This window comes from Tiliqua scincoides, chromosome 1 (assembly GCF_035046505.1).
Source record: "Tiliqua scincoides isolate rTilSci1 chromosome 1, rTilSci1.hap2, whole genome shotgun sequence".
Lineage (NCBI taxonomy): Eukaryota > Metazoa > Chordata > Lepidosauria > Squamata > Scincidae > Tiliqua > Tiliqua scincoides.
The window spans coordinates 69,930,239-69,949,191 of record NC_089821.1 but is presented as its reverse complement, the minus strand read 5'-3'; the positions used below and the strand labels follow the sequence as shown (position 1 = coordinate 69,949,191).

Below are 18,953 nucleotides of genomic sequence, written 5' to 3'. Positions count from 1 at the left end.
CAAAGCAGGTTAGTGGCATATCCAGACACACAGTAAATATGCATTGCTGGACTTCTGGGAATGCCAAGCTCCAAACTGCACAGAGCTTGGCTCTGAGACACACAGTTGCATAGCTTAAAGGAACAATGGACCTGAGACCAGAATATAATTTGCTCAGCAAAAAATAATATCAAACAAATGCCAGGGGTCCACTAAAAGGTTACGCAAGTTATTAACTGCGCACTACAGAGGAAAGCAAGTTAGTTATAGGTGCTTTAGCTTATAATATTTTAATGATCTGGCCCTCCAGGCTGAAAAGTCTGTCTTCTCTATACTTTGCTTCTTATTAGATTGTACCTTACCTTTTTTAGCAGACACACCATATTAGAGCAATGATTCAAGAGAAGTGCAAGTGGACGTGAGAGTTCTTCTTGGTACTGGAGGCAATAAGCATAGAATTTTGACCAGAATTCTATCTGTAGCTGTCTAAACTCTTCCTGTGAGAATTCATATTCAGTAACATTGCCTTGGAACTAGAACAAAAACAAAGACTGACAATGAACTACTGCTTATCAAAGAATGAAAGCTAGTATTTTAACACTAAAATAAAATGCCATTGTTTGATTAATTTTAAACAGAACAAAACATGCACATAATTAAATGGTACCAATGAAATAATGGCTCTGCCTCTTCCATACAAAAGCTGCCAAATTACTCCAGTGACTTGATCAACCCTAAACTCTTATTTGTCTAAACAGTCATATCAGTATATCCTGAAAGAATTACAAACCTAAAACTTTCCCATTAGCATACAACTCAAGTTACAAACTAGAAACAGCTCAATAGCAATTCTCAATATCTGTTTACAAACATGTGTGGAATACAACACTTTGTAAAGATGCTTGTGGATCATTCTGCCAACATCACAAACTATTCCTTGCAGTCTATTGTTTTACAGATGGGGAAAATGAGGGTAAGACTTAAGGACAATATTGTTAAACCTACAGCACGTAGGTAAAATAGGTAACCTGAAAAAGACTGCTACTAAGAGCAAACCCACGTGAGCATCTCTTTCTGGGTCCAAAGATGGTCTTCTTTTTATTCCTTCCTTCCTTCCATCAAGGAGCTCAAGACAGTGCACTTCCCTCCCCCTGTCTGACCGCATTCTATCTCACCAACAGTTCAGGGAGATGGACTAGTCACAGTCTTAATGTAATTTAAGTTCACCTAGGAGGAAGGTGACGAACATTTTAACCTTGGTGTCTTGGCTCAAAGCTCAACACTCTATCCAGTTCACCACACTTGTTCTTCGTTTCTCTTGTCACAAAACTAGTTTATAGATCCAATTCCAACAAGTTACTGTGAAACAAAATACAGGATCAGAAGTAGCATCAATACCCTCAATACTAGTTGTATGAAGTAAAAAGCACAGAAATCTTTCATACTACATACCCCATCTTTACTCTGCAGGAGCAGATGTCCGGCAAGCACTTAAAGTCCTATTGTACTCTAATGAAGTTCCGGTACAGATAACTGACAATGAACCATTTCCAGTGTTACAGTGACATACAGTTTAATTTAGCAAGGAAACAAAATGCCATAGGTGTGGCAAAATTTCCAAGTTCAGAACAAGTTAGAATGGTCTGATGGACAAAAATTGCTGGATATGTTAGTGATTTCCTATCAAGAAGTATTCAGCTGTAACAGAGCTACTCTGTTGTAGAACATGTGAAAGAAGATAAAAGGTCTTACATGAAAGTCTTACCTCATTTTCTACAGCTATTGTAATTTCTTTTTTCAGTTCATCCCAGGACAGGTCTATGAGTCTCTCAGCTCCTTGTGAAAAGATCTAGGAAAAAAATTGCATAAAACAGACTCATGATAAGCCAGTTACTATTTCATAAGTTCAAGGTATGCATTCAAAGTAGAAATGTCCTCCAATAATGGATTTACAGGAAAACTGAAAGAAGGGGTAGTGAACCAAGTTTTATTTCTTAATGGCATTACAAACCATTGGCTTAAATTCACCAACTAAAATCTTACCAAGGCAACTGACAGGTCATGCCTTAGTCTTCCCAGTTAATTATTCAAGTGAAATACATCGCAACACAACACCTCTCTTTTCTAAGTTGTAAACTTTCACATATATTTGAAGTACAAGCACCCACTTAGACATGCCAGTTGACACTACAGACTTCCCCAAGCAGAGTATCTGATTAAGAACATAACACTTTTGAAGACATCTTTGGATTATTATTATTATTATTATTATTATTATTATTATTATTATTATTATTATTAACAGTATTTATATACCGCTTTTCAACTAAAAGTTCAAAAGCAGTTTACAGAGAAAAATCAAATAACTAAATGGCTCCCTGTCCCAAAAAGGCTCACAATCTAAAAAGATGCAAATGAATACCAGCAGACAGCCACTAGAACAGATAGTGCTGGGGTGAGGTGGGCCAGTTACTCTCCCCCGGATTACGCAAATCGCTCCCAACCAGAATGCCTTAACTAATAAGATGGCACTGTTGGTGTCTTGCTGAAAGGGCTAATCTTCGAATTCTCTCCCTGCCCCACCTGCACTTCCCAAATGTTGCAACTAACCTGGTTCCAATTACCATAGGACCAAAAAATTACTCATTTTCACTGCACTGTGGTTTTTCAATTCTGAAACAGGACTTCTCTATGCATAAAGTGAATACTAGCAGCTGTTATCAGAGTTGGGAAAGGAACCACAACCTAATAAAGCTCTGCCAAGTTGTAGGCACTTGACTTCTAAGAGAACACCACCAGCTACTATCCAAGGAAATGCTCTATTTAGGCAACCACTAACTGACGACCATGGTAACTGTGAACTAGTAAAGTACAGACATACTCTATCCTGCTGCTTCAAATACCACGTTTGCTGTCTTATGCCATAGAAAATCATAGGAAGTTTGTTGTGCCAATTTTTATTATTCTGTAAGAGTTACACTGCAGTACAATCAACAAAAGAAAATGTTACAAAATACCTGCTTACCTGTAAAGCTTTATGCAAAGCAGCATTTGTGAACTGGCCAGGCATGAAGATAGCCTCCATAAACGTTTCCTAGAAAAAAGGCAGCACAATTGGGAGAATTCTACAATTCATTTTTAAAAAGTCAACATGCTAACTATCTTACCCCATTTCACTATAGCTGTTTGCTAATTGTGGGGCAGTATCATGTTCCAACAGCCTCTCAAGTTTAGGACCATGACTTACTTCAATAATTTTATTTAAAACATTTATATCCCACCTTTCCTATCCCATGATAGAAGCTCAATGCAGCTCACAAATATAACCAAAAGAGGAAAACCTTTCAAGTACGATCTTATGATTTCCTATACACCATTTATACTAATTTTATGACACACACAACAGCTCCATATTTGCTATTGAAACCTGAGAGAAAAAGACTGAAACAAATGTGAAGATTGTTGCATATTTATACAACTTAAGAATTACAAGGCTTGAAAACAAGAAGTGCAGCAGAACAGATTTATAAAGGAAAATGTAATATGGAAGAAGACACTAAATTAACAAGAGTGCATACGATTATTCTTTAATACGTTTTTGAGCCTTGGTATCCAGAAACCTCTACCAGCAGTACCAAACAAACCCAAAAAATTATTATAGTGGAACCCAGCTTTACACATTAATTAGCCAAGGTCAAGAGATTTGAGGTTCAAATCAGGTTGTGTGTTTCATGCACCTAGATCCAAAGAAATCATTTAAAAGGAGGCAGAAGGTCTCATCTTCCAAAGAGTCTTATGACTTCTTTGGCCTTGCTTTGCAGCAACCAATTACACATTTCATCTTTTTCCACATGATGTGACAATATTTGCAAAGATCTGAAAACTATACAATATATGGTGTTTTGCCAAGTAGTGTTTATTTTTTCCAAGATCACAATTGCTTTGAAGGACAGTTTCTAGAAAATATAGTACAAGGGCCTGCATTATTTGCAGGTTTGGCACCTGCAAATCACTAGGACCCGTGGGTGCCCCCCAAACTCTGAGCCCAAGGCTTTCTCAGCCCCACATAGGCCACACGCGACCACCCCAAGAAAGCCTCAGAAAGCCTCTCAGTCTGAATGGAACCCAGCTCCAGTCGGGGGGGGGGGATGAAAGCCACATGTTTGAATACCTATGATTTTCCATATCCACAGGGGTTCAAGAACAGAATACTCACAAATAATGAGGGTATTATCTGTTTATTTCCAAAGCCCCCTGTATATTTCCAAAGTCTATTAAGGTGCCACTGTACAAAGGAACATATAGAAGCATTGTTATTTCAATTAGTTCATGTCTACTCACTCTTGGGTCCTGGTCATCTCTAATATCCACTTCCTCAGCTGGCAGGGGTTGCACAGAAACTTGGTTCCACTGACCAGCAACATTGCTAAAATAGAATTGGACCATTTTAGCCAGCTCTAGTTCATGAATGATTACTTACAAGTAAGTCAGCCTGACATAATTAGATAACCACCATCTTCCATTCACTTTAATAAATGATATCATTGCAACTATAAGTTACAGTTATCTGCAGATACATAACTTATAGATACACCTATCAAAGTCTGCAAATAAGGGGCTGCCTCCCTGTATTCACATCTCTATATCCACAGTTTCATTTATCCATGGATTGGGTTCATGTACCCCCTCCAGAAGCTCCCCTCGCCATCAGGGAGGTCTTCTGATCCCAGTAGAGACTGCATGCATCTGCCCCTGGCCTCTACCAGGCTCAGAAAGACTCTGAGTGTAAAAAAGTGACTTCGATTTTTTCTGATTTTTCGCGTTTTTAATGCCTTACAAAGGGGTCATTCCCTGGTATCCGCAGTTTTAAGTAACCTCGGGGTGTTCCAGAATGGAACCCCTGTGGATGCTGGGGCACACCTATACATTCCCCCACATATACACCAGTCTATCAACATCATCATCCCTACACCTCAGCCCCAAATTGTGTCACTGTTCCAGCACTTCTATATCTTCCTTGACCTTATCTTGGAGGAGCTATGCAGGTCTGAATCCATTTCAAATCTCTAAGGCTGCAATCCTACACACACTTCCTGGGGAATTAATTCATTCCCCAATGAATACAATGAGACTTACTTCCAAGTAGACATGCATAGGATTGTGATGTTAATATCACATCTTCAAAAACATAGGGCTGGGGTAGGGCAGATAACACATTCCTCATTAGCTATCTTCCAATCTTCTGAGTTTTACTTCATATAAAACCTTTCCTATTGAACTAATAACATGAAAAAGTATCTTTATATTAAAAGAACCCCACCTAGCCAACTAACATTTAAGGGAGTGGGGAGGAAATAACTTACTGTTCAAAATTGATGTATTTTACAGTGGTCTGGTTTTCATCATCATACCAGAGTGCCCATATCTCAGCAGTTGTTAAGGCAAAGTCAATAAGAGTCTCCTAAGAGAAAAAAATACCACAAGTATATGAGATCACTGAGTATCAATCTCAAACCTAGATGAGCTCAAGAAAATTAGAAGCAAGGATTAACAATGGAGAGAAAAAACAAAATTCTGTTGAATCCATAAATTAACACGTTTAATAAATATCCACAGCAAATTAATACTAAGAATATGGTTCAATCATACTGCAGGTCCAATGCCCACAGAAGATCTCACAGGACACAAGTAACTGGCAATGCACAGAGAAGGAAGGCTGGACAGGGATTTCAGAGGCATACACAGACTTTTTAATCCAACCAACACCCCACCCTATTGTTTTCACTCATATAGTTAGTGCTCCATAGAGCACTAATCAGCACTATATCCATGGCACAAGGAAATAGCATCCTATTATGAATTACTCATTTTTGCTGAATAGTGAATAACCAAACTCCTTCAGTTGCATTGCACCCTAAGGAAAAGTGTATTGTCCCACCTGAGAAGTGAACAGTGATGATATGTGATCTAGACTATAGCGGTGACTTTCTGTGCTGACCAACTGGAAGACACAGAACTGCAGAAAGAAATTTTGTAATTAGTGTAAAAAACCAAAAACTGCAAACAATTATATCTTGCTCTTACATTTCAGTCCTCTTATTATAACAACTGATAATTCAGGACACTGTGGCATAGCACATTGAAAATGAAAATCCAAGTGAGTAGATACTATTTATACTGGATGTTTTACCATTTCTAAGAGAGGATACCCTTAGTTACTTTTTAAAAAAGATTTTCCACTTAGAAGGCTCTCTGTGCTGAGAGAGAGAGAGCAGGTGTCATGTGAACTAAGTCCCTTTGTGTCTGAAGGATGGGGCACTGGCAGAGTTGTCCTGTTTCAGGAGATGGAAGATGTCATTCTGTCCTCTACAGGAGGCTTTCAGAATATATTCACTTTCTCCTCCTCTCTTATCTTTACACTTTTTGCCATAGCTCAAGGCTTCAAGAAAATTGCTACACACGGCAAATGGGATTCAGACAGGGAATAAGTGAATCACCTGCTTAGACACACACTTCCTCGATTAAAAAAGAAAGAAAAACTATACAGAAGTACAATGGGCCATATGAAGAAGTGGAAAATTATGCTTCGTTAAAAACTATTAATTTAAAAAATCATCCTAAAACGATTTGCCTTCTCCAAAAGTACTATCTTTCCAAACACAAATCAATTGCAATTCCCACTTTTAAAGCAAAAGACATGAAACTGTCAATGTTTTCAAGTTATCATAAACCAGGACCACAAATCAAAAGCTGTATCATTTTTGTACCTGAAATGCATAACTCCAGTCTAAGGTGTTTTGGAAAAAAAATATTATCTCATCTACATAAACTCTAAACGCCAAGTATCATAGAAGTAATCTACCTTTGAATGCAACTGCAAACTTATTAGAAATGCAAACAATTCCAATACCTGTCCTTGTTTAGGGGCATGCAAATATACACCAATATAAAGTCCCAATGTCTCAGAATATGCCAGCTGTAATTTGTGCCCAGTTCCAGCAGCAAGTCTCAGGTCCTTATTTACAGGTACATACTCCAACATATCAGCCACCATCAGGCACATTTGATCCTGCCAAAGTAAGATACTAAATGAGTAAACATGAAGCAGCAAAACATGACTACATGTTTAAACATGACTACCAGAACAGCAACCTGAGACATTGGAGACAGAAAGATGTATACTTTATTTGCTGTTCCTTCAATAAAGGGCTTCATTCTTCCTGTGCTCCCAAAGTGTGTTTGATGCTACTTTTGCCTCGATTTATACCTGGTCATTACAACTTGTTTCTAAACACTCTGTATGTTTTTTGTTTTTAAGAATGGTTTTGAGCTCACTCAATGTCAGCTGAACTGCCCTTGCTACTGTCACCACCACCAACCTCTTGAAACAAAATCTTGACATTTCAAGCCCTTGTGGTCACTACACAAATCACAGAGCTACAGACATGGAGTTTCTGGAACAAAAGTGACTGAAAATTGCATGCGCACAACAGATAACACTATGTTAAAAGGTACCCAAAATGAACCCAACAAAACCTTCAGTGGGGTAGTAGGAAGAGGCCTTTGTTCACATCTTCACAGCAACTGAGTGCCTAGTACATGTACATGATTACATCTGCACCAAATGAATCACCACCAGCCCAACCCCAAAAACAGCAAGTCCAGATCCTGCAAATGCAAGAGGACAAGCTGCCAACAGTTGATATTTGGAATGTACTGTTACATGAATAATCAGCATCTGTAATACCAACAATAATTGGTCATCTATTAGAAATAAAAGTGACACACTCACTTTGTAAGACCACATTCTAAGTTTATGATCCTGATAGAGTACAAAGAGAAGAGCATCGTGCTCACGACAGTGAACTGACAGGCTAACAGGAAGGTCTGAAGGACTTTGGTCTCCTCTAGAAATTAAACCCAAAAGCAAGCAGAGTTACAAAAAAGATAGCAATGCAACAAAATACTGTACAACTTTTATGTTACTGCTAAGTGAAAGGATAATAAACTAGAATGCTCTCCAATTTCAGATATCCATATAGACATCACTGACCATGATTGTGTTCCCCTTCAGATCTTCAAGAACTGTCACCCATTACACATATTGACCCACCCACGAAAAACCAGCACGCTACACACAAAAAACAGATTTCTAACATAAGACACTTTGTCCACATCATAAATTACTTTTTTTCTAGAAACGACAGAACTATCCAACAGATAGCCACAAGCTTAAATGACTTTAAAGGAGGATTGGTAAAAAATGCGATATCCATCAAAAAAGCTTACAGCAGTTGCAAAAGGTGACCGTGTTTGGGCTTTGAGAAGTGTTATAGCAAGAAAGTTCTTGTTTAGGGGGAACACTCACAAGTGCATTCTTGATTAAGGTTAGACTAATACAATGTAAGACACAATTTGTGGCAAAGCCATCTGGTGAGTTTCATGACTGAGCAAACACTTGAAATTGAATTTTGCGCTTTCAATAGCAATTACACTGGCTCTCTTAAAAGTCAATAAGTCGGCATTTTAAAAGAATACAGCCTTTTCAGATCAAACTGTGAAAAACACTCAGATAGCTACTCGGCTATGAAAGACTATAAAAAGCGCTCCTAATCACCTCTGCTATGTGAAGTCCCAACTGAAACACTTAATCCAAGAACTCCACAGGGCCTAAAGTCTAAGCTGAAAAGTTTGAATCGTTCTGCCAATGCCTCTACCCTGAGAAGACATATTCAGTTTCCCTGATTTGTGTAGATTCATTTGAGATTAATAGGGGAGTAATCTCAAGCTTCATTTACTATGCTTGTTTAAGGCAGACAGACAAACCAAGCTGAGAGCAAGCATTACATTACCAGTGTTTAAGCAGGTCTTGATGACAATCTAGGCCAAGCTAAAAGGTCAGTACAAATTACTTTAAATATTTAATGAGTTGCTGAAATACAACACCTGAGGAAGCAGTACTGTAAGACAGTAAGAGCTATCATATTCTACCATAGTGAATATGTAGTAGTAGTACTACCATAGTAGTAGGCCAAATACTCATTTAGTCCAATTCAGCCACTGGCTGCTATATAGTTTTAATTAATGTTGTGATCTGCTTTAAGTGACTGCCATTAAAATACTTGCCTGATAGCTGTTGGCATCCAACCCGTAAGCAAACGCTGCATGACCGAACTCTGTTTCAGCTCCACAACTGAGGTTGAAGCTATTCCTAAAAACAAGAGAATTTATTTGTTAGTAATTCATTCACATATATCTTGCAAACATAATAAAAAAGTGGTTAAAACAGATAATCTTTTGCTAAACCTATAAGACTATCAAAACAGTGTGACTATTTGAAAGCTTAATAGTGGATGTCCAAAACTGTACCAGGAGATTCTGCTACTAGTCCAAACTGAAATGAACTGCAGAGCGTGACCAAAGGTACTCTACCCTTTCATATAGTTGACAAATAATCCAGTCATGGTTTCCAAGGGAAGGTTAGAGAGACAAAATGCAAACACCCACAACAAACTGGAGACAGAAAGAATGAGGCAGCTAGGAAGCGGTGCCTGCAGAAGTAGTGCCTGCATTCAAACCTCAGTACTTTCCCCCTTAATGGAGTACTTTAGCACACTTCTTCAAGAAGAGCATTGCAGAAGCTGGGCCTGCCTTATGAAGATAAGGAAATATTTAATATTACCCAAGTTTCTGTTGGAGTTTACAATATTAACCTCCTTACTGAAGAGTAAAGCAAACTAAAAAAAGTTACCTAGGTCGGCATATACTCTTACCATGAGCATCATGAGGTGGCAAAGTAAGAATAAAAATTCCACCAGAGGCAGATGGCAGAGCAAAGAGTGCTCCTCCATCACTGCTGAGCCAAGCTGCTGAAGCAGTGGAATTGGCAGCTAATCCAGGTAGTAAGGGAATCACGCAGTAGTTGGAAGGATCCCTAAAATGAACTTTTCCAACATCAGTAAAAATAGACTGCATCTGACTATCAGTTATCAGGTTCTGTAAAAAAAAATATTAAGTTTAATCAACAAGAAAGTACAGAATTGGTTGATGAACAAAAATGGAAGAGTCAAACAGTTAATGCCTTTCGTATTTGAATTCTCCTTTCATACCACTTGACTGAAGTGACTGAACAATTATAACAAGGAAAAGAAACAAGACAAAAGGAAAACCTTCATATCTATCACAACATCTTACTGAAGCAGCCTAGGTTGCAATAATCTACATCAGTGGTTCCCAAACTCCTAGTCTTTGCAAGGGCAGGGAGGGGGGCTGCAAAGGTGATGCAGCAATTGCAGCACCACCGAGACCAAGGGGATTTTTCCACTTAACCGAAGGGCAGTGCTGGTCTTCAGCAGGGTGAATGGGCTTGCAGCCCCCTCTGCAGACCTCCCTGCTATTGTAAAAAGCACTTGTCTCCTATTGCAACCCACTTCCAGTTTTTGAAAACCAGGATTCCGATAAGAGATAAGTGCTTTGTAAAGCAGCAGAGTGGTCCACAGAGAGGGCTGCAAGCCTGTGTATCCTGCTGAAGGCCAGCGCTGTTCCCTGGGTAAGTGAAAAAGCCCTTGGTCATAGCTGTGGTGCCATTGCTGTCATCCCTGCAGGGCCACTCCCCTTAAGGGGAAATGTCCTGCTTCCAGTTCCCCTGGTGGGTTATGACCCACCAGTTTGGCAACCACTGAAATATGTTTTTCTCCATACCAAGATTTCAAAAAAAAAATCCTTCAATAAACAAATAGTTTTAACAAATGATCAACAAGAGTATGAGAACTATTTATTTATTTATAGATTTCTACTGTAAATCCTCTCTCCCTGCGAAGGAGGCTGGCATTTTTTCCCCCCAAACTAGCATTTTTTTCTAAAATGAAAAAAGTGAATGTTTTAATCAAGAAATTATTTATTTCAAAACATTTCACAACTCATTCCCACAAAGGTTCAATTCAGATAATGATTTGAAGAACCAGTAATGCACTCACAAACTCCCTTCTCACATGCAGCATCTCAGTTTCCTTTTCAGAGCTAACCAATTGGCTGTGATGTCTAAGATTAGAGGTTGTCAAGTTCTTTGATCCAAGTGAGGAGGGAGTGTGACCATCACTTGGTCAAATATTGAACTGCACTGGTTTCCCAATTCTAATTTAAAAGCAAGAGCTAACCATACTTTGCCATTATAATCAACAACCTACGGTTAGCGTTAAAGAGAAAATTAAAAGAAGCTACACGCAAGGGGAGAGGAGGAAGCCCATGAATTCTGACAGACCATAGTTGGGTCAACATACCCAAGCACACAAGGCATATCCAACCACAAACGTCAATTACAATGTTGCCAGATGTATCTAATCACATCACGCAGGAGGTCTGGTCTAGAGGGTAGAGCCTCTGTTAGCCCGAAGATAACATCAGAAGGTCGCCAGTTCGAGGACACCAGCAGCTCCCTGAACGGCTGAGACCTTGAAGCAGCTGACAAGCTGAGCTGAGTGATTCCACCTGCTCTTGGTGTGAGCAAGAAGCATCTTGGCTGCCCTCCATGTGAGAGATGGACCTGCTTGTCAGCCTGCATGGGAGAACTGGAGGCCAGAAGTGAGATCAAACCAGGAAGATCCATTCTGAAATGTTGTTGGTTCTTGAAAGACAGAACCTCTATGATTGTAAAAATCCCCTTGAGGGATTTAAAAACACCTGCCTATGTAAACCACCTTGAATAAAGTCAGAGGAGTAATCCAATGACCAGAAAGGCGGTATATGAATACCTAGTTATTATTATCATCATCACAATCTTGGAGAAGTTTGGAAAATAAAGATATTGGAACAGATTACTTACACTCCTATACATCCGAGCAGGATGTGGCAACAACAACCTGTGTGCAGTCTGATTGGTTAAAATCAAGATAACAACATGATGCAGGGTTTCAAAGATGTGCACTCCTCCAGGTAAGAGGCTACAATTCTGAAATTTGAAGTTAACAGCATTGTTCAAAAGATTTATATCAAGAGACTCCTCTACCAGTTCCAAGGTGTCACCTGAAGTAGCCCTGCAGAAAGAAACAAATTAACTTATATAGCAATTTAAACCTTTACATACAACAAAATTGAGCCACAAGTTAGCCATTTGTGTGTGCGTGTGTAGGGTATGGCACAGAGGATTTGATGCACACGTGTATCCTGAAGCGAGACCTGTGTGCGATGCCTGCACTTCACATCTAGGTCACAGGGTATGTGAGCAGACAAATCAAGTGATTATACTGGGTATATACCTCATTCAGCCACTAGAGGTGCTAAATGTAATGTAAAGGAAAAATTTCTTTCCATTACACTACATTACATTCAGCACCTCTAGCAGTTGGATATGGTATATACTCAGAAATGCATCTTTCGAATTATATATTTTTAGCCCTGAGAACAGTTACCATATAACACTGACTCCTGAGATTTGGAGCTGGCCAAGGCGAACCCTGTTTATCTAACCCCAAACTGGAGTGGTACAGAGCATACCTTTGCCGTCTCCTCCCTATGATGTATGGCAGAATTGTGAGAGGGGGAAAAAAAGATGCATCAGAATGTTCATCTCATGGTTTGCACCCCCAAACTGATTTTCATCCTATCTATTTCTAGTCTGCAGAACCAAAAAGTGATCCTGTTCATATCCCATGGTTTAATTTATTTAAAATGGTAAACTCCAGCAGTTCCCAATCCTCTTGATGCCACAACCCACCTTATCCACCATGATGGGTCATGATGCAGGAATGGCCTAGTGGGAGGGCGAGGAAACTCTTCTGGGTCATGCCACATCAGCGACCCACTATCCCGCTTCTGGTTTTCAGAAGCAAAGTGGAAGTGGCTTTCCAAGGTATTTGCGGGCCACTCTAAGACCTGCAGAAGCCAGTAGAGAGTAGATCACTGTTCTGGCACAACCCAGAAGAGACCTTCACCCTCCAAGTGAGTAATTCAGCTTCTGGTATGGCTCCAATTTGGAGCCACGCCAAAGCAATGGTGGGTGGGAGGGCCCAGGTTGTGACCCACCAGTGGGTTGCAACCCACAGTTTGGGAAGCCCTGGTGTACCCTATAGTTATACCATTTCCATCTCAGAGCATGTTGAAGAATTCTGTACACAACCTTTCAACTGTTATTACATTCATTCTACTGTTGCATCCTGCATCCTTTCTGAAGATCATAACTATTCTAGTTACTCAGTTCTTCTATCGCAATAAAAGCCAACACATTCTATATGGTTTTGGTAGTTAGTCAACATTTGTGGTTGACACTGACCCTGCCCATCCCCTAATTTGAAGGAGAGGTGGTACCTTGTCTCCAACACTGCACTGAGTTTCAGAGCCACTCAAAAGCATCAAGAGGCCTCACTGCTTCCATGTGCCTCCAAATTTCGTTATGTGATCAGATACAAGACAGACACCAACCTTTTCCCAAGTTCTAAGCTTGGGAGAGGTGCAAAAGAAGGTAACCAAAATGATTAATGGGCTGCCGTACCTTGCTTACAAAGACAGGCTACAACACTTGAAATTTTTTAGTTAGAAAAAAGGCGATTAAGGAGGGGATATGATTGAGACAAACTTATGGAGAGCACAGAGAAAAGCTTTTTTCCCTTTCACAATCCTAGAACTAGAGTTCATTCAATGGAAGTGATTGGCAGAAGATTTAGGACTGACAAAAGGAGATACAGTACTTCTTCATACAGCACATAATTGATCTATGGAACTCATTGCTAGCTTGAAAAAATTTAAAAGAGGTTTGGACAAATTCACAGAAGACAGGCCTACCAACGGCTACTAGTCATGATGACTACATGCAATCTTCAGGTTCAGCAGCAGGTTTATTGAGAGAGAGAAGTATACAGTAACTCCTGCTTGTGAGCTTCCCAGAGGCACATTGTACAACACTGTGGGAAACAGAACATTGGACTAGATGGGCCTCTGGCCTGATCCAGCTGAGCTTTTCTCATATTCTTAAGCTTATTTTTAAAATAATCCTAAGAGATCACTTCCCATATGTAAATGGCATGGGATATAATAAAAACTGTTATTTGCTCTGCTCACTCGGGAAGAAGTACTTTTTAAAGCAAATGCTCTTCTTTTATTTAGCAGAGAGAGAGAGAGAGTAACTGGCCCCCCTCACCCCAACAGTTGCCTTTTCTAGTGGCTGTCTGCTGGTTCTTTTGCATCTTTTTAGACTATGAGCCCTTTCGGGACAGGGAGCCATTAGTCATTTGATTTTTCTCTGTAAACTGCTTTGTAAACTTTTTTGTTGAAGAGTGGTATATAAATACTGTTAATAATAATAATAATAATTTGGGTGGGGAAAATGGTTCTGTGATGGAGCTGGATTAGAAGGGGGCAGGTTCAGCAGTAGTGGTGCCTGCCAAATCTGAACCCCCGACCCAGCCTCAATCTCCCAACCCAGGTCCATGCAGACTTGCGCCAATAATAGTAGATCCAAGTAGACCTGGCAGCCAAGCATGGTTGTAACCTGGGGCAAGGTTTCCCTTAACCGGAGGAGGCCAAAATTCTCCTATGGGACATAGCTGGCACCATTGCACTGCTGGAAGGGGAATTCAGATTGGCCTGCCTTTCTTCAGTCTCTCCAGAGTGCATGGAGGCTGCTTAAAACAACAGTAATAGAGGCCCAGCAGAGGTGTATACCACAAAGAAAGAAGGGTTCCACTAAATCCAGGAGAGTGCCCGCATGGCTAACCAGCCAAGTTAGAGAGGCTGTGAAGGGCAAGGAAGCTTCCTTCCGTAAATGGAAGTCTTGCCCTAATGAAGAGAATAAAAAGGAACATAAACTGTGGCAAAAGAAATGTAAGAAGGTGATAGGGGAGGCCAAGCGAGACTATGAGGAACGCATGGCCAGCAACATTAAGGGGAATAATAAAAGCTTCTTCAAATATGTTAGAAGCAGGAAACCCGCCAGAGAAGCGGTTGGCCCTCTGGATGGTGAGGGAGGGAAAGGGGAGATAAAAGGAGACTTAGAGATGGCAGAGAAATTAAATGAGTTCTTTGCATCTGTCTTCACGGCTGAAGACCTCGGGCAGATACCGCTGCCCGAACGGCCCCTCCTGACCGAGGAGTTAAGTCAGATAGAGGTTAAAAGAGAAGATGTTTCAGACCTCATTGATAAATTAAAGATCAATAAGTCACCGGGCCCTGATGGCATACACCCAAGGGTTATTAAGGAATTGAAGAATGAAGTTGCAGATCTCTTGACTAAGGTATGCAACTTGTCCCTCAAAACAGCCACGGTACCAGAAGATTGGAGGATAGCAAATGTCACGCCTATTTTTAAAAAGGGAAAGAGGGGGGACCCGGGAAACTATAGGCCGGTCAGCCTAACATCCATACCGGGTAAGATGGTGGAATGCCTCATCAAAGATAGGATCTCAAAACACATAGACGAACAGGCCTTGCTGAGGGAGAGTCAGCATGGCTTCTGTAAGGGTAAGTCTTGCCTCACAAACCTTATAGAATTCTTTGAAAAGGTCAACAGGCATGTGGATGCGGGAGAACCCGTGGACATTATATATCTGGACTTTCAGAAGGCGTTTGACACGGTCCCTCACCAAAGGCTACTGAAAAAACTCCACAGTCAGGGAATTAGAGGACAGGTCCTCTCGTGGATTGAGAACTGGTTGGAGGCCAGGAAGCAGAGAGTGGGTGTCAATGGGCAATTTTCACAATGGAGAGAGGTGAAAAGCGGTGTGCCCCAAGGATCTGTCCTGGGACCGGTGCTTTTCAACCTCTTCATAAATGACCTGGAGACAGGGTTGAGCAGTGAAGTGGCTAAGTTTGCAGACGACACCAAACTTTTCCGAGTGGTAAAGACCAGAAGTGATTGTGAGGAGCTCCAGAAGGATCTCTCCAGACTGGCAGAATGGGCAGCAAAATGGCAGATGCGCTTCAATGTCAGTAAGTGTAAAGTCATGCACATTGGGGCAAAAAATCACAACTTTAGATATAGGCTGATGGGTTCTGAGCTGTCTGTGACAGATCAGGAGAGAGATCTTGGGGTGGTGGTGGACAGGTCGATGAAAGTGTCGACCCAATGTGCGGCGGCAGTGAAGAAGGCCAATTCTATGCTTGGGATCATTAGGAAGGGTATTGAGAACAAAACGGCTAATATTATAATGCCGTTGTACAAATCGATGGTAAGGCCACACCTGGAGTATTGTGTCCAGTTCTGGTCGCCGCATCTCAAAAAAGACATAGTGGAAATGGAAAAGGTGCAAAAGAGAGCGACTAAGCTGATTACGGGGCTGGGGCACCTTCCTTATGAGGAAAGGCTACGGCGTTTGGGCCTCTTCAGCCTAGAAAAGAGACGCTTGAGGGGGGACATGATTGAGACATACAAAATTATGCAGGGGATGGACAGAGTAGATAGGGAGATGCTCTTTACACTCTCACATAATACCAGAACCAGGGGACATCCACTAAAATTGAGTGTTGGGCGGGTTAGGACAGACAAAAGAAAATATTTCTTTACTCAGCGCGTGGTCGGTCTGTGGAACTCCTTGCCACAGGATGTGGTGCTGGCGTCTAGCCTAGACGCCTTTAAAAGGGGATTGGACGAGTTTCTGGAGGAAAAATCCATTATGGGGTACAAGCCATGATGTGTATGCGCAACCTCCTGATTTTAGGAATGGGTTAAGTCAGAATGCCAGATGTAGGGGAGAGCACCAGGACGAGGTCTCTTGTTATCTGGTGTGCTCCCTGGGGCATTTGGTGGGCCGCTGTGAGATACAGGAAGCTGGACTAGATGGGCCTATGGCCTGATCCAGTGGGGCTGTTCTTATGTTCTTATGTTCAAAACATGTTCTCATCTTTCGGTCACCTAATGCACAGCAGTCATATCAAAGACTGAGATGATGATCTAGACCAGGGTAGTCCATTCAGCAGGGGGGGGGCTGCACAACGCTGGCGTCACCCCCCCCAACTGCACAGATGTGGAACGACATCACTGCCAATTACCTCCTGGTTCTGAGTCGTTGAAGTCACTCAGCAGTCCCTTGGCAACGGGGGCAGGATCAACAGAGGGTCTCACACTTTATTTGAGGTGGTGGCACAAAAAAGGTTGAAGACCACTGTCCTGGAGTCATACTATGTCTTAGTAAGCAGCCAGCTAGCCTTGAGAAATGCATATCCAAAGCTCCTTGGGGTTTGCTATTGGATCACGGCCAGCCCAGTCACCTGTCTCCTCTCAAGCACACAGTCCAATCCCACAGTTAAGTGGCTCAGGGCTGAACTCTGAAGGAGGTGTATGCAGCCTTGGGGGCTAAATGGGGTCAGAGAAAGGCAAGGGGGCTGCAGGTCTTCTTCGTTATCATCCAAGTCTGAGGCTTGCTGCATGTGGATGGTGTGTGCGGTGGGTGGGGAGGCAGAGCCTCCCCACCAGGGTCCTTTGGAGAGCGCCACCGCCACTGGGGGAGATGCTCAGGCTTTGCGCATGGGTTGAGTGTGCCTGAGCATCTCCCAGTGGCAGCGGCCTACTTGCTTACTCTGCCTCACCTGCCTCCCCACCCACCGCACGCCCCTGCCACCGACAGCCTCTCTGGCCAAGAGGTGGTGGGCCAGGCGGCCACTCACCAGTGGATGAACCGGTTCCTGGTCACCGAGCCCAGCTGCGCGCTCTCCTGGTACCAGCAACCGCCAGCACTGTCCGCGTACCGCACGGCTGGAGGGGACGCGCCGCCACCTGTAGTGGAAGACAGACAGGGGAGAGCCAGTCAGCCAGAGGGAAGGAGGGAGGGAGAGAGGGACTGACTCCCCAGCCCGCCCCAGCCCCGAGCGCTGCACCTGGGAGGCTGAACAGCAGCTCCCGCACCCTGCGCCGCGCCCCCCGCTCCGCCCCGCTGAGTTCCAGGCAGCCCCGCTCCGAAAGCACCACGGACGCCGCCATCTTTCCTTCCCGCGCGCGGCGCCGCAATGGCTCACGGGATACCAGCGGAGGGGCGTGGCCTAGCGGCGTTGACCTTCGCTGTGCATTATGGGACAGAAGAGCGGGCACAACGGCGGTTGAGAAACCGTTTCGTGAACCCGCCAATCGAGAGCAGTCGAGTCGGGTCGCGTCATCAAAGGTGTAACCATGGCAACCGAGAAGTAGGCCTTGCCTCCTAAGGCTTCCTAGATGTAGTGGTTTGAGCGTTCCAGGCTTATAGCCCAAGCCTATGCATGTCTACTCAGAAGTAAATCCCTTTATGGTCAATGGGTCTTACTCCCAGGAAAGTGTGGATAGGATTGGGCTCCAAGTCAGGCACCTTTATTCAAGTCCAGTGGGTCTTATTTCCAGTGAAGCAAGGAAATAAGGTTACACCCACATCAATGTTAGACCAACTTACCTGAGAGTAAGCCTCATTGGACACAATGGGACTTACTTCTGAGTAGACATGCTTAGGCTTGAGCTCTCTATCTCATTGTATTCAATGGGAGAAAGCTTAGCACCTGCTTAGAGCCCAAGCCTAGGCTTGTCTACTCAGAAGTAAGCTGCATTGTTTTCAGTGGGGCTTACTCTCAGGAAAGTGTGCCCAGGATTGCAGCCTGAATTCTCTCATTGGAATGAATGGGACTGAAAGGTGCTTTGGTTTGGGCTAGTTGAAGGTGTGAGTTAAAGGTTGGGGCAATTTAGTGTGATGCTCGCTGTTAGAAAGTTGTAAAATTCAGCATTTCTCAAACTGGGTCGGGACCCACTTGATGGGTCAGGACCTGGTTTGTGGTGGGTTTTGCAGAGCCTCCAATGAAAACATGGGTGATGGAAAGATCAGATAACTAACAGCCCAATCCTATGCATTACTACCCATTAGAGTCAATGAGACTTACTCCCAGGAAAGTGTGGATAGCATTGGGCTGTAATTGTCTCAACCCCTGAGGCTATTAAAAAATCAGCTGCTCACTGCCTTGCAAAGAGCTGAGCTCCTGCAGTTTTCAATTCTGAAAATATAGGGAGATAAATGCCTGAGACCCAAATCCTA

At 42.4% G+C, this 18,953-nt stretch overlaps 1 protein-coding gene across 1 annotated transcript in view; it reads right to left on the bottom strand.

Moving 5' to 3' along the window:
- NUP160 (nucleoporin 160) overlaps positions 1 to 17,884 on the bottom strand; it is a 49,442-nt gene extending 31,558 nt beyond the window's left edge. The window contains exons 1-13 of the mRNA XM_066631499.1: positions 17,758 to 17,884; positions 17,572 to 17,659; positions 11,801 to 12,011; positions 9,753 to 9,975; positions 9,106 to 9,190; positions 7,772 to 7,886; positions 6,890 to 7,048; positions 5,918 to 5,995; positions 5,343 to 5,440; positions 4,321 to 4,405; positions 3,005 to 3,073; positions 1,745 to 1,828; positions 342 to 512 (exon numbers count right to left, since the gene is read on the bottom strand). Coding sequence (XP_066487596.1) covers positions 342 to 512; positions 1,745 to 1,828; positions 3,005 to 3,073; positions 4,321 to 4,405; positions 5,343 to 5,440; positions 5,918 to 5,995; positions 6,890 to 7,048; positions 7,772 to 7,886; positions 9,106 to 9,190; positions 9,753 to 9,975; positions 11,801 to 12,011; positions 17,572 to 17,659; positions 17,758 to 17,884 — 1,593 coding nt within the window. The remainder of the gene's footprint in view (positions 1 to 341; positions 513 to 1,744; positions 1,829 to 3,004; positions 3,074 to 4,320; positions 4,406 to 5,342; positions 5,441 to 5,917; positions 5,996 to 6,889; positions 7,049 to 7,771; positions 7,887 to 9,105; positions 9,191 to 9,752; positions 9,976 to 11,800; positions 12,012 to 17,571; positions 17,660 to 17,757) is intronic.
- Between the last annotated feature and the right edge of the window lie 1,069 nt (positions 17,885 to 18,953).